This window comes from Schistocerca serialis, chromosome 8 (genome assembly GCF_023864345.2).
Source record: "Schistocerca serialis cubense isolate TAMUIC-IGC-003099 chromosome 8, iqSchSeri2.2, whole genome shotgun sequence".
Taxonomy (NCBI): domain Eukaryota; kingdom Metazoa; phylum Arthropoda; class Insecta; order Orthoptera; family Acrididae; genus Schistocerca; species Schistocerca serialis.
The window spans coordinates 571,823,963-571,838,142 of NC_064645.1; the positions used below are offsets into that span (position 1 = coordinate 571,823,963).

At 43.7% G+C, this 14,180-nt stretch overlaps 1 protein-coding gene across 1 annotated transcript in view; it reads right to left on the minus strand.

The window, feature by feature from the left end:
* Positions 1-4,788: 4,788 nt before the first annotated feature.
* Positions 4,789-14,180, minus strand: part of LOC126417127 (AT-rich interactive domain-containing protein 5B-like) — a 531,426-nt gene continuing 522,034 nt past the window's right edge. The window contains exons 4-5 of the mRNA XM_050085023.1: positions 7,550-7,589; positions 4,789-4,876 (exon numbers count right to left, since the gene is read on the minus strand). Coding sequence (XP_049940980.1) covers positions 4,789-4,876; positions 7,550-7,589 — 128 coding nt within the window. The remainder of the gene's footprint in view (positions 4,877-7,549; positions 7,590-14,180) is intronic.

Consider the following 14,180-nt stretch of genomic DNA (forward strand, 5'->3'; position numbering starts at 1 on the left):
CTGAGATAATTAACTATAAAATTTGAGTTTTTTCTAGACACGAAGTTTACAATGTAACAACTTATTCATATTTTCATAAATTAAATAAATTCTAGAGTTTAATACACCTGTAAGTATGGTTTGTATGCTGTGCAAAATTCAGCGAAGAATCTCTCTTACGTATGAAGCACCTATAGCAACAAATGCAGCCAATAGTAAGTGAAAAAATGACGAATTTCACATGTACAAACAAATTATTTTGTTATGTTTTTGAACTTCTACTACTATGAGTGTGAACCCTGAATCCTTCCTGGACATGCTGACAAAGTTTTATGAATATATTTGTAAAAGTATAGACAGTGGAAATTTAAATCTCCTGTGGTGCCTCTCCTACTACAAGTCGGCCCGTTTGGCGTCCTATCCCCCCTTAAATGAACAGTAGATGCATCGAAACAGCAGCGCTTTTTCCAAGATTCAAGTGGTTGTATGACGACTAAAAAACAAAGTCAGCCACTCAAAAGTTAAACTCTGCTCGCTAAACACTTAGGAGTGAGTGTTGATCAATCGCTCACAAAATTGTAAGACCCATGGTGCACTCGCCGAATCATCTCCTGCATTCCATTAGAGTCAGATAATGCCCTCTTGTTACCATACACACCACATTTCGTTGAATTATGGAACAATGTTCCATTTTTAATGGTAGTGCCACATGCGCCGCCTTCTGGACATTCTTATGAAGCACGAGGAAGAACGAGTGACTCGTCGAGCGTGAGACTGCGATGACACAAGAACTGAAACGGGCGGAAGGATAAACGAAAATGTGGACGTACTTCCGTGAGCAGCTGTCTGCGTTAGTGGTAAAAGGATGCCGTGTAGTGTCGGCTACAGCAGTCGCAGCAGTCCACCACGGCTGTAAAACACTTGTGCCGACTTTCCTCCCCTCACTATTAAAAAAAAAAATTTAAAAAAATGTTCGGCTACGGGCACTGCAAAGTCGCGCTTGCCCCTACGTACCAACCATGTTACACGCCTTCGGACTAGCTGTCCACAGTACAATAATGCTTGCACGTCTGATCCGTGCGGCCCCAACGACGTGCTTTTAACACGCGATACGGCACCACGCTATGAAGCTGACACCATTTCGAAGATTGAGATACATTCTCACTACGGAATTTTATGAGGCAATGAAAAATGTTGTCCGGCTTGTGTAGCGTGTGATACAATTTCATAATCGGTTATTGGAGCAAAGTCACTCGCGACATCCAGAAATAAACTCTTTGAATCTAACCGAAATTTATATCAAGTGAATTGCTTTTTTCTTATACATAGGACGTATTTATAACAACAGCATAGCATTGGTGATTGATTACTGATTCGATAGACACCATACAATCCTTCCGAAATTTTATTTTAGAATTCGCCAAGTAATTCGTATTTCGAATGACGAAAACAGTTTAATTCACTACTCCATACTGTGCTACCATGAACTGAGGATCTACAACAACTAAAGACCATGACAGGCGAATAGGTTTCACGGGGCATTTACTCATTTGGCTAATTCCAAAACTGTATCACTTATTAACAAAGGAAGCTGTTGTAAAATATTAAAATTAAATTGAACAACTATTCTGAAAACTAACATTCATTCAGCAGATGCTGGAAACAAAAGATCAAACATTTGTAACCCTAACGCATCACCTCAATTAATAGTACTGAAATATAAACCATAATAGACTGCGGGGAAAAAAATAGTACTACACCTGGAAAGATGACGTAGATTTTGATCCGCTGACGGCATATGCCACCAGGGTGGTGGAAGATGTACTTGATAATGGTTTCAACGTCGTCCGCCAGCTACCACAGCGCCATCTGCGTCTACCCTTTAATATGGAATGCTCACAGCCAGAAGGCTCATTATGATGCAAACCTGTGAACCAAACAGACAACCATGCTACAGCTAACTGAGCGAGTATGAAGGGGGTCAAATTGTGGCCTTCCGAATGGCAGGATGGTCCTTTCGCAGAATTACCACCCAAGCTGAATGTGCTGCGTCAGTTGTGCAATGACGCTGGTATCAGTGGTCACGTGAACATTCTCACATCCGTAGATGAGGTTCTGGACGTCCACGCAGCACAGAGGCTCACCATGATCGTCTTATTTTAAGGGCAGCAGTGGCAGATCGTACAGCTACCACAGCACAGATCGGAGGGCTTGTGAGCCCAGACGTGTCAACACGAAGCGTTCCGAACCGGTTATTAGCAGTGGGAATACGGGCACGCACACCTCTAGCCCGTCTTCCACTAACGCCACAGTATCGATGTGCTCAGCTTGACTAGTGTCGTTAGAGGATCACTAGGAAGATGGAACGGCGCGCCGCGCTCTTCAGCGACGAAAGCGGATTCTGCATGCACCCAAGTGATGTAGAACTGGTGAATGCTGTCTCGTAGAGTGCATTCGTCCAAGATATATCGTCCCCACCCCAGGCCATATGATCTAGCGTTCGATAAGCTACAACTCTCGTTCACCTTTGGTGTTTCTGGAGGGGACTCTAACCAACCCTCGGTACGTGCAGAATGTTGTAAGACCCATTCTTCTGCCGTTCTTGCAACAGGAAGGTGATGTGTTGTTCCAACAGGATTATGCTCGCCCACACATTGCCCCTGAAACTCAACATGCTCTGCAAGACGTGCAGCAACTTATAGAACCAGCACGATCTCTGGTTTTGTCTCTAATTGAGCACGCGCGGGGTGTGATGGGACGACAAGTGACTCGTACTACTTGTCGATCGACCAGGGCCAGCGTAACGTATACCAGGACAGTATTCGCCATCTGTACGATCGACTGGATGGTAAGAGTCAGCGCCTGCATTGCCGCCGATGGAGGCTACACAAGGTTCTAATGTGGATGATTCAGCATGGGTCGATACCCGGTACTTCGCAATCGCTTGTCCTATTTATCTATGAATGTCATCATCTCATGCACCGCATACGCACTGTTGCAACAATAAATACTGAATTAATTGGACATCCCTAATAGAATGTACCAATTTTTTCCAGCAGTGCTTTTAACTCTCCATAATTTCAGAAATATTAAAGCATGAAAATTAGTTTTAGACGAGTCACTTTACACATCAATTGTCATTCTTTATTACACTGTCATACTTATTCTTAAAAAATATTAGTTCGTCCTTAATATTATAATGCCGGAATGAAGGCATGTGAAACGGCGTAGGAATCAAAACTGCCTGGTAATTTATCGGTCTGCGCCTACACCGTTCAGATGCCTATATTCTGGCAGTATAATATTAAGGCCGAACTAATATTTTTTAAAAGTAAGTATGACAATATAATAATTAATAAGGTAGTAACGTAAGTGTATAGGATTAAATGTCGAATAGAGTGTGTAACTAAGGACAGCCAACCACAGAAAAAGTTTTTTGACGAAGCTGGAGCTATTAAGAAAATGCGATTGTGTGTTACGGATACGCTGGGAGCATTTGAGTGTCGAGATGTTCATTCCACTAGCGTGCCTTGGCGACGTTATAAAGGCAGGAGTACCTTTAAATTCACAACTTATAGTAAACCGGAGAAATTATTATCTGTCGATACAGTTTTGAAAAAGACTGTGGAGATAAGAATACTTTATTAATAATCCATTTGATGTTGGTGTATTTGTTAGTGATAGTAAACCAAAAGGAGATGATAAAGTGAAGAAGAGGTTAAATATGTTTTATTTATGGTGAAGGATATTATTCATTGCACATTTTATAAGAGGAAAGGGAAGCTAACGTTTTATTTAAGGTATTTTGTTATTGCAGCCCATGTCTGCACTGAATTTCTTTTATCAAAACTGGGACCATATCCGTTACTGTGCTGAGGAAATTTTATCTTTATTGTCCAGCAAGCATAGGTAACGCCAGAAGCGTGCCTAGACTGTATTCTCTCTCTAATGCAACAACTCCAGCATTTTTACTTTCATAACAGTTGTACGGTAACGATTTATCGTAGTCAAGGAAGAGCTATTATTTTCTAATTACTGTGCCTATTAGTGACCGCAAGTTTGTAACAAACCAAAATATCGAAACCGCCGAAATGCGTATGGCGTCGCTTCATTTGTTTAATACGGAATCAGGACATGAATTGTGTATATCCCAGACCAGTAGAGTGTAGCCTAGTCCAGCTCAGTATTGTGGGCCATTGAGATTACGCCCCCAGAGCCCGGTGGCTGCTGTAGATTGTTCCGGCCGCCAGCAGACATCTCGCCGCCTTATGAAGCTCACCACGGGGCGTATCAGACTACGTGCGCCGCCTCTAATGACCGCTCCTCGCGGGCAGCAGGTTACATCCTCAACAAAACAGTAAAAAGCCGACGGCCCTCCAGCACGGGAAAGAAGCAGCCGCAGCCCTACAAGGTGATGATGGAAAAGCAGCCTAGTACTGCAGGAGAATAAATCGTTCTTTGAGGTTTTTGCGCAAATCGTTCGTTCAAACTTAATTCTAATTATTTTCCACCCTGCAGTACGTTTTGTGATCAGTGGAATGGTTCCTAGAGTTTTTAAATACGAGGGCAATGTAGAAATTTAAAGTAAAATATGTTTAATTTTCCACATAGTCCCCCTTTCAGGTCAATGCACTGCGCTATTACAGCGAAATGATTTCATACATGAAGTGAACTTCTGCGAGGTCCGCAAAATACTAGTCTGCAACAGTCATAACCGTTTCATTCAACTCAAAAAGGTTTTCTCCCTCTAATTTATTCTGTTGTAGAAACAAGTGAAACTAAAAAGATGCTAACTTCAGTGAATGGGATCTATTTTCCATCTGGAGTGAGGTGGTGCACGTAAGCCGCGTCCATAGTATTGGATCGCAGCACAAAATCAGGTAAATTCTTGTTAAACCTGTCCACACGTTACAAATAACTCATTTCAAATTTTCTGTTAGTCAATATTGAACAGATGTGGCACTCGTCTCCCGTAAAGCTTCACGGCAGTCACTCAGTTCTACACTGTAAACGTACTGTTTCTCCCGATGTACTACCAGCGGCGACACTTGTGGAGAAAATCATCGACTTCATTCTGGTACACAACACGTTTTAGGCTGAAAAAATTTGGGCTGTAAAATCGGTCCGACCTCTAACAACACCGCACTATCGATCATGCACTTCAAACGCCGACTGTTCAATGCCAATTCGTGCATTTTCTTAGTATTTTATCTGTTGTTCTAATTTTCCTTCGATCATATTAACGGCAAGTACTGTACGACATTTATTTACTGTACGTTTAAATTACCACCCGCTTCTTAACTCTTGAAAATGAGCAAATCTACTCCCTGTGTACTTTCGCCGAAGTGAGGTGAATTTCGTCTACAACGAAGACTTAAACGACAGCACGATATTCGAACTTACCCATCTGACCTATTTTTTAAAAAAACTGTACACACAAGACTATTCCGCAAATAGAGCTGTTACCACACTTAACTTATTGCCCGCCACTCAAAAACAATAGAGACAAATGTATTCACTGATATCAGCAGCAACTCCCCCCCCCCCCCTCTCCCCCTCCGCCCTTAGAGTAGACTTCGTTTACAATAATTCGACGTGCAAGTCGCCGAAGTTGCGTCAAATCGAAAGCCCTAGTCACACTACATTTTTACAATAGCACTTCTTAATGGTGCGTCTAATGTAGTTTTGCGTGATATTTCCATTGAGACGGGACATACCGCTGTCAGATGTACAGGCATCCTGCAGATTCCTCGAATTATAGCAACGATACGACACCGATGTATAGGTTGCAGAAGCCGCCACGGCTAGTTGCAAATCTGACCTTTGGGAGAAGTTACCATTGATTCAATAGATTTTGGCCACACGCTCAATTTCTTGAATCCCTAAACGCCAAACTGTTCATCAGACAGACCACAAAATTTACTTCACCTCTAAACTGTTGTAAGTGTGCGTAAATCGACATCATCATGTGTCTCTGAATAATTAATGCTGTTTTAACTTTACGTTTTGGTATGAGATGGTTAGCACTGTGGCCTGCCGAAACCAATCCAATTGACACCAGATATCCTATCTCACGAGTGTTCCAAATGGGCTGCCGATCTTGTGCCACACACACACACACACACACACACACACACACACACACACACACACACACACACCTGCCATCGAAAAATCCCGAGACTGACTCCATTTCTGGCATATAAGCGACGTCAGAGCAGTAACTTCGGTGTCATCTTGAACTAGCTACTGTAAGGAACAGACGTGCATTCGACCAATCATTGGCGAGCAGGTACTGTTAAGTAGTGGACATGCGGGCGTAGTGTTTCATTGTTATTGAGTCACAAATAGCACTGGAGCAACGAACTGACCATCTCTAAATCAACTCTTCAAGACATCCTCCAGAATGTTTGTACGGAAAAAAAAAGTGTGAACAACGTTTGTCCCCCACACCTTGAATCCCAAACAAAAATTACGACGCGTGGACGCCAGCGCCGACTTGACTAAAAGCGAACACCTCATTTCTGGAGAGAAAAAAAAAATCACGGGTGAGGAGACTTGCTGCTGTCAATACAAACCTACCATATAACGACAAAGTGCATAATGGCTCTCTGATCCTTCGCCAAGACCAAAGAAGAGGCGCATTGTGACGCGCGATTCGAACGTACCAAAGGAGGACTTATTCGACTTCTCCACATGTTTGTTTGAACGTTCTATGCGTTGTACTTTAGTGTAGGAAGACTACTTAGAACACCTGAACCATTAAAACCACCACCTTAGCTTTTCTCTATTTTTTTTATTAGCACACAGCATACAGTAATACCCAATCCCTTAATGCCAGTGTTACACTGAACAATCCACTTTAGCGTCACTGTTACGTACGTCTAGTTTATTCCTCCCGGCAAGTCATGCGATCTAACGCACTGCTTTCCGGGCGGGAGGGCGTGCCGGTCCCCGGCACGAATCCGCCCAGCGGATTATTGTCTAGGTCCGGTGTGCCGGCCGGTCTGTGGATGGTTTTTAAGGCGGTTTTCCATCTGCCTCGGCTAATACGGGCTGGTTTCCCTTATTCCGCCTCTGTTACAGTATGTCGGCGATTGCTGCGCAAACTCTGTCTCCACGTACGTATACACCGTAATTACTCTACCATGCAAACATTGGGGTGACACTCGTCTGGTGTGAGACGTTCCGCTACGGCCGCAGGTTCGAATTCTGCCTCGGGCATGGATGTGTGTGATGTGCTTAGGTTAGTCAGGTTTAACTAGTTCTAAGTTCTAGGGGAGTGATGACCTCAGGAGTTCAGTCCCATAGTGCTCAGAGCCATTTGAACCATTTTTTTGAGACGTTCCCGGGGTGGTCCACTGGGAGCCGAACCGCACAATAACCCTGGGTTCGGTGTGGGGCGGCGGTGGGGTGAAGTGGACGGCTGTAACCTGTTGTGGGGCTGTGAACTACTGAGGTCTACGGCGGGGACCAAGCCTCTCCGTCGTTTCTAGGTCCCCAGTTCAATACAGTCCGATACAATACGTCTAGTTTGCTCATATTTATTTGGTTTAATGCGTATACTTACGGTAAACAATAAGCGACACGTAGCACGCATCGGTTCTTACCTGGAAAGAATGAAAAAGTTATTTAATGGCCATTCATACACAGCGCAATAGATAAAGCAAAAACAGTACTAAGACAATAGACATGTAGCAAACAAAAACAAATTTAATTGTTTAACTTTATTTCTTCGACGTGAAGATTAAAGCTGCATGACTATCCCCGAATAGCTTGTCTCGAACCTACGCAGGCAGACAAGAGCATATTCCCTTTTAGGCACTGTTCAACCAAATTACCGACGTGGAAATCCAAAGTTGTTATATGATTGCTCATCACATCACACCCTCCACGGACACTGTCTCCATTACCTCGTATGAAATTATACTTTCCACATCACCATCCGACACAGATGCACAGAAAACCAGATGGAACGCCTAAGGTATGAGGGCGTGCTGAAAAGTAATGCCCCCAAATTTTTTATGTAGAAACTCAAGGATCCCTAAATAAAACACACCCTATTAACATTATGTATCTTTATTTTTCATGTCTGCATAATTATTCCCTCAAGACAGTCACCCTGCCGACGAACACGTTTCTCCCAATGAAAGACGAGTCTGTTGACACCGTCACTGCAGTAGAGTATCTTGACTTTTTTGGCGGAGCCACAACGTCGTCTCTGCTTGTACCGCTTCATCACTATCAAAGTGAAGTCCTAGATGATGTTCTTTGAGTTCTGTAAATAGATCAAAATTTGATGGAGCCAGGTCAGTCTGGACTGTATGGAAGATGATCGATGACAGTGAACCCAAAGCGTCGGATTGTTGCAGATGTCGTACAGCTCGTACCTGGTCTGGCATTGCTATGCTCAAGGAGAGGGTGCTCCATATGTGGACGAACTCTCAGAATTCAAACGGCGATGACAGCACGACGCTTCTCACGCACTAACAAGTTACGTTACTCTTAGCCGTGTTAAAAGCTATAATTCGGAGCCCTCTAGTGGCAAAGGGTTGCAACTTGCATCGGCGAAGCAGGTAAGTCGACGGAGTAATATGAGAGCAGAACAAAAATTTCCGAGGCATGCCTCGTGAATTTTTTTAATACCTGGGATGTGCGAACCATGAAAAGGAGTCTTCTGCCGGTGGTGGAGAAATCTAGGCTATACGGATATCAACGTGGCTGCCAACGGACATCGGGAAGTGCACAGAGCTGCGCTCCCTGGAAGACGAAGGCACCTACCTTGCCTTTTCATAAAGCCACCACCACCTCCGGCACAAAATCTATGTACCTAATCTGTCTGCGTCTAGAGTATATGTCGCGAGAACGCGTTGTAAATGTGTGCATAACCGTGTATTTGAGGCCCCGGTATTTACTTAGCTGGCCTGGCAAACCACAAAAAACACCTCGCATGCTGGCCGACTCACCAGTCCTCGTGGTTAATCCGCGAGCCAGATTCGATCTGGTGCAGGATTACGTCCCCGAATTCTGGAAGAGGCGCCTTAATGCGCTCAGCTATCCGAGCGGGTCTAATACAGTGCATTTAACGTGGTCAGATTCTGGGGTGATTCTTAATAAATACACCTTCTACGTAAATGGGTCGCATCAGCTGAAATTTTAGCATGAAATGGTTTAGCATGCATTATCATTTTAAATAGAATTATTATCTGAGTGGCAGGAGTGAAATCTTCGCCGAATTCTGTGCTGCAATTCAGTTATCCTTGTCATTGATAAAAATCTGTGCGGTACCGATTCTAAGAAGGAAGGAAGAGAGAGAGAGAGAGGAGGGTGGTCAGTGTCTGTGTGTGTATGGGGAGGGGGGGGGTCGTGCGTACTATGGTCCCAGCAATCGCATCAGACAAACGTACGCTGTGGAAGGCTAGAATGTTCCTTCACAGCTCAATGTCTTTGTTCTCTTCAACATACTTGCAGTTTTCCGCCAGAGTTAAGTCAGGAACGAAAACATCGCGTCCTGTGCGCCGTTGTGCCTGTTGTGACGTTGCTGGCTCTGAGAGTCAGCATTCACTCGTACACCTCACATTTCGTAACTGAGAAAGGATTATGTTAGCTCATATATGACGTAAGAGGTCGAGTGAGGTAACGACGGTCTTTCATTTATGAATATCTCTTTTATTTTCAATAATTCAGATTTTATTGATATTTATAGCAGATATTCTAAATAGCAAGAAATCATAAAGTTTACTGAAATTCTTTTATAACCGGTTGTATTTAATAACTTTGGCATTATGACGCAATGCTGGCAAAGCACTTCGTGCCCTGTCGGCGCGACAACTCTCAGGTCCGAGCAACGTGTTTCGAGTTGACAATAGCTGGAGTCGAGTTCTAGGAGGTGGCTATTCGGTACGGTGTAGTCAATACCGCATATGTATGACCTTGTTTGCTCATCAAATTTGTGAATATTAATGTAATGCGATTCTGCGTGCGATGCAGAGTCGAATGTATAAATAGTAAGTTCTCATTAAGTAAGCTGTGTGAAGTTTTTATCAAGTATCAACGTTGCTAATTGTTTGAACGGCATTACGTATGATATTCTAATCGAACATTTGCTAGCAGTTTGTTACTTTGCCTGCTACGTCGATATCGTTTATTGAAAGACGCTGGCACACCTACTTGAATTTAAATTTGACTTCCCAATTAGCATCGTTACAGAGCCTTAGTCCACTCGCTATCAACCTTCATTACATCATCACATCAAGAGTGCCGAACGCCACGACATGCGAGCTACTTCTGCTGTAGGACATTATTAGAAGAGACCAGATTCGTGGACAATTAGGACTTCTGTGTTGTGTCCTCATGCGACAGGGCACAGCTATGGCCCCTCGCAAGCTCTGCATTCGCAGCGTAAATGTGAACAGGCCCCTTCAATTGGTAGTAAAACAGAATGGGAGTACACAGGACGCTAATTACATTGAACAGACTTGTTTCCGTCCGGCTGCAAGGGTTAATTAGTACTCAAACAATTAGCGTCGTATTATTTCTGCCGTACTGTCCTTGTCTGATACTGCCGCGGTGAGTGTGACGTAAGTGAAGTATCGTCGCAATGCCTGGATTCGCTCTTATCGCACGAATTAGAAAGTGAGAACATGTTCCACATTTGATACGACAAACGCTGACCTGCTACCTGTATCCAGGGTTTCTATTTGCCCTGCCTGGAAAGCATACCAAGTTGGTGGGAAAAACTTCTTCTATGCATGCTACCACAAAAATAATGTAACGTGTTGATGGAGAGAATGGGGAGAGGGAGAGCAAGCCGAGATCATGGAAAGAAATCGTCGATGTTTTTCCCATGTATTACCCAGGTATTTGCCTTACGCGATTTCAGGAAACTGCAGGAATGCTAAACCTAGATGCCTGGAGGGAATCTGAACCGCCTTCCTCCGAATGTGAGGTCAGTGTGCTGACTACTACTGACACAGATCGGAGGGCATTGTAGAAGACTAGTAGGAACATCGCCGTAAAAATAAATCCTGTACGTCGCACACGTTCACACAACCAAAACCTATTTAACGGCATGCGGATGCAGCGAAGACGCTTAAATGTGCAAGGACTGTGCACTGACTGCGATCGCAAGTTATGTGCTTGGACGAGCCTACTGTCACATTCATTGCTATTACAGGATGTGTGTATGTCTGGAGAATTCGTATCATCCATTTGTCAGTTGTAAGATAGCGATTGTTATACTTACAGATAACAAGTGCCAGCCTTCGGCCAATGTATTTCGCGTAATGCAACAACCCCTTTCCATCGACAATACTATCAAGATCAGGTGACCGAGTCTCAGTTCATGTTCTTAAAACACTAAAAACTCTGAAACACATTCGTGGCGTTCATGATTGCTTACCTATCCAGCCGTCCCTGGCCCGTGTAGGCCGCGTGCTGCGTCGACGGTCTCCAGTTTAATCTGTCCGTTGCTGTTTCCTCCCAACTGGCTACATTCAAAGTTTCTTCACCTTTCTTTACGTCGTCTTCCCATATGTTTCTCGAGCCATGATTGCGTCTTTTTGGTGTTATGACGACAATGAAAGTTTACGTGAGAAATCGGGTATCTAGCGTACGCATAACGTGATCTGCCCACTGGAGTCGTCTGTTCTTTTGATATTGTAAAACGTTGGGCTACTTCGTGAGCTCATAAATTTCGTTGTTCTTTCCTGCTCGCCAAATATCTACGTCTCTGAGCAGGCCCCAAATTCTTCTCATCTACTTTCTCTCAAACGTTAAAAGCTTTTGCATCTACCTTTTATTTAGCGTTCAGCATTCTGAACTAGCGATGACAATAGGTCGTACGACGTATAACGACATTGCAGTTTATTTTGTCTTTAGACTTGAACATATCTCTGAGGGCATACAGACATCTGTAGCTAGCAGAAATTCTTTCATTTATATCCATGGGTATTTGATTATAGCAATTGTTCCAACTTCCCAGTAACTCGAACCGACCAACACACTTGTATTCGTAAGCTGCGAGGTGCTCTTGGGCACATTTAGTTCGCCTACTTACATATGCCTTTTTTTTATTTAGTGATGAGTAGTCGTGTTCGAGCTGCTGCTATGGTTACCATTTTTACATCTTCCCAAGGTCTTTTTCGGTCTCGCTCACTAGTGCTATGTCGTCTGCCACCTTCCATTCGTAACCCATAACACTCCTCAACTTTGTTCCGTCTTACGACTTTCTCCAGTGTGAGACTGAACTGTACACATGGCAGTGCATCTACCAGTTTAACCTAGTTTGTGTGTGGAAATGTTGGAAGTACGCTCCTCCAGTTAGAGCTTTTGCTCATGATTAATTTAGAGTTTAACCATTTGAATTAGTTTATTTGGGGTCAGAAATTCTTCACGATTTTTACAGATGCTCTTTCGATGAATACGTCGTAAACTCTTTGAAAGTTTGTGAACAGGACCTGAGTTTGTATGTCTCTTTTCCAATATTTCTCAAGAACTTGCCTAAGGGCAACACATTGTAAGCAGCTGGACGTTTCAGACGAAATTCAGTCTGATATTCTCGAATATTTTGTGCAAATGGTTTTAGATTTTCTAAAATAATTGTACAAGGGACCTTGTGTACCACATTAAATACCATGATTCCTGACTATTAATAGCAGTCATCTTCCTTCCTTCCTTGTATACTGGACATATGAGTTACGCCTTCCCGCTGTCTGATGACTTCTCAGTCTTCCAAATGAGCTGAGTCAGTTTACACAGCTCACCTGTCAGTATGTAGTCTGCTTCCGCCATACTCAAAACATTTCTGCAGATACCAGATCCTCTCCCAGTTTTCGCTGGAACGTAGATCTGTGTTAGGGCAACTGAGCAGCTCCCTGAAATATTTTTTTTATCACCCTGAGACAGATTCAACATCCATAATCATGTTTTCACTTTCGTCATTCACTTTCGTCATTTATGTGCTGACTTCTTGCATGGAACCCCTTCCTTATTATTTTCACACTAGAGTTCTCTCTCTGTAAGAATAAAAAAAATATTAACATAAACGTTGACAGTATTTCAAACCTTAACGGATTAACGGAATGCACCAACCAAAGCGTTGCCAACTTCTTGTACCAAGAGATGTATCAGGGAGAAGTCCCGAATTCTAGGACCAACTGGTTTTATAATATAATCTAAATAGTGTATCAGCACTCTGGAAAAGTGTGTATCCACCATAAGTCCACGAGTTAAAGTTTCGGAAGCAGTGTCTTAATTAACAAAAGAACGCAGCCATAAAACCCGACTGTTCTGTCGCTTTCTAATTTCATTCCTTGTGGAAATCCGCACTAGCTCGCTTTCATTCATTTCGCGGCAATAATGTGGCCCGCGTAAACATTTATGGCCCGGCAACAGTGCCCGGCAACGTTTCCGAAAATACTGCTGTAATTCGTGCGGACAGGTTGCCGGGTCATACCGTCGGCAAAATGCTACTTTTGTGCCGCGAGTAATCGTGTCAGTGTGCGTACACACGGTGAGGAAGGCCCGCCGCTGCCGGCCTATTGAGAGAACGCAGAAAGAAAGCCAGATAAGGCGGCGCTGCGGTTCACTGACCGCGCCCCCACTCGCTTAACACGTGTCGGTCGAATAACACGGCACTGCACTGCACTGCACTACGTAACAGCTGGCCGCACAATGGCTGCGTGTGCTGCTCAGGTAACTGGGGGGACTTGACAAACGTGAACCAAAAGCTGGGGCCGGAGTAGAACGTCAGCATCATGGCGCCACAGTAACTTCTCCGGCTCACTTCCTTGGCAGACGAGCGTTCTGGCACTCAGCTTCCGCCTACCTGCACCATTCGTGCACACGCAATGTATCACCCATTGGCAACATTCCTACCGTGGCTGCTTCACAAAGAGCATACTAGCAAAAAACCTCAGTTGTCTAATAAGAAAGAACTGCAGAGCACGTTGAAATATTGGTACCAACACAGACAATACGATCATCATCCCAACGTGGATCCAAATTTCTGTGTTAGTATTTACATAACGTTGTGCCAGTCTCCGTCAAGTAAGTAGCAGATGGGACTGTATGATGACTTCTCTTGTCTTATTCAAAGAATGAGTGCACAAAAATTGTAAGCGGAAATTCTCTCGTACTGACTACCACACGAATATCCTCAGTTAGAATTATCCCTTGCACGCTGCCCGTGAGACCTACAT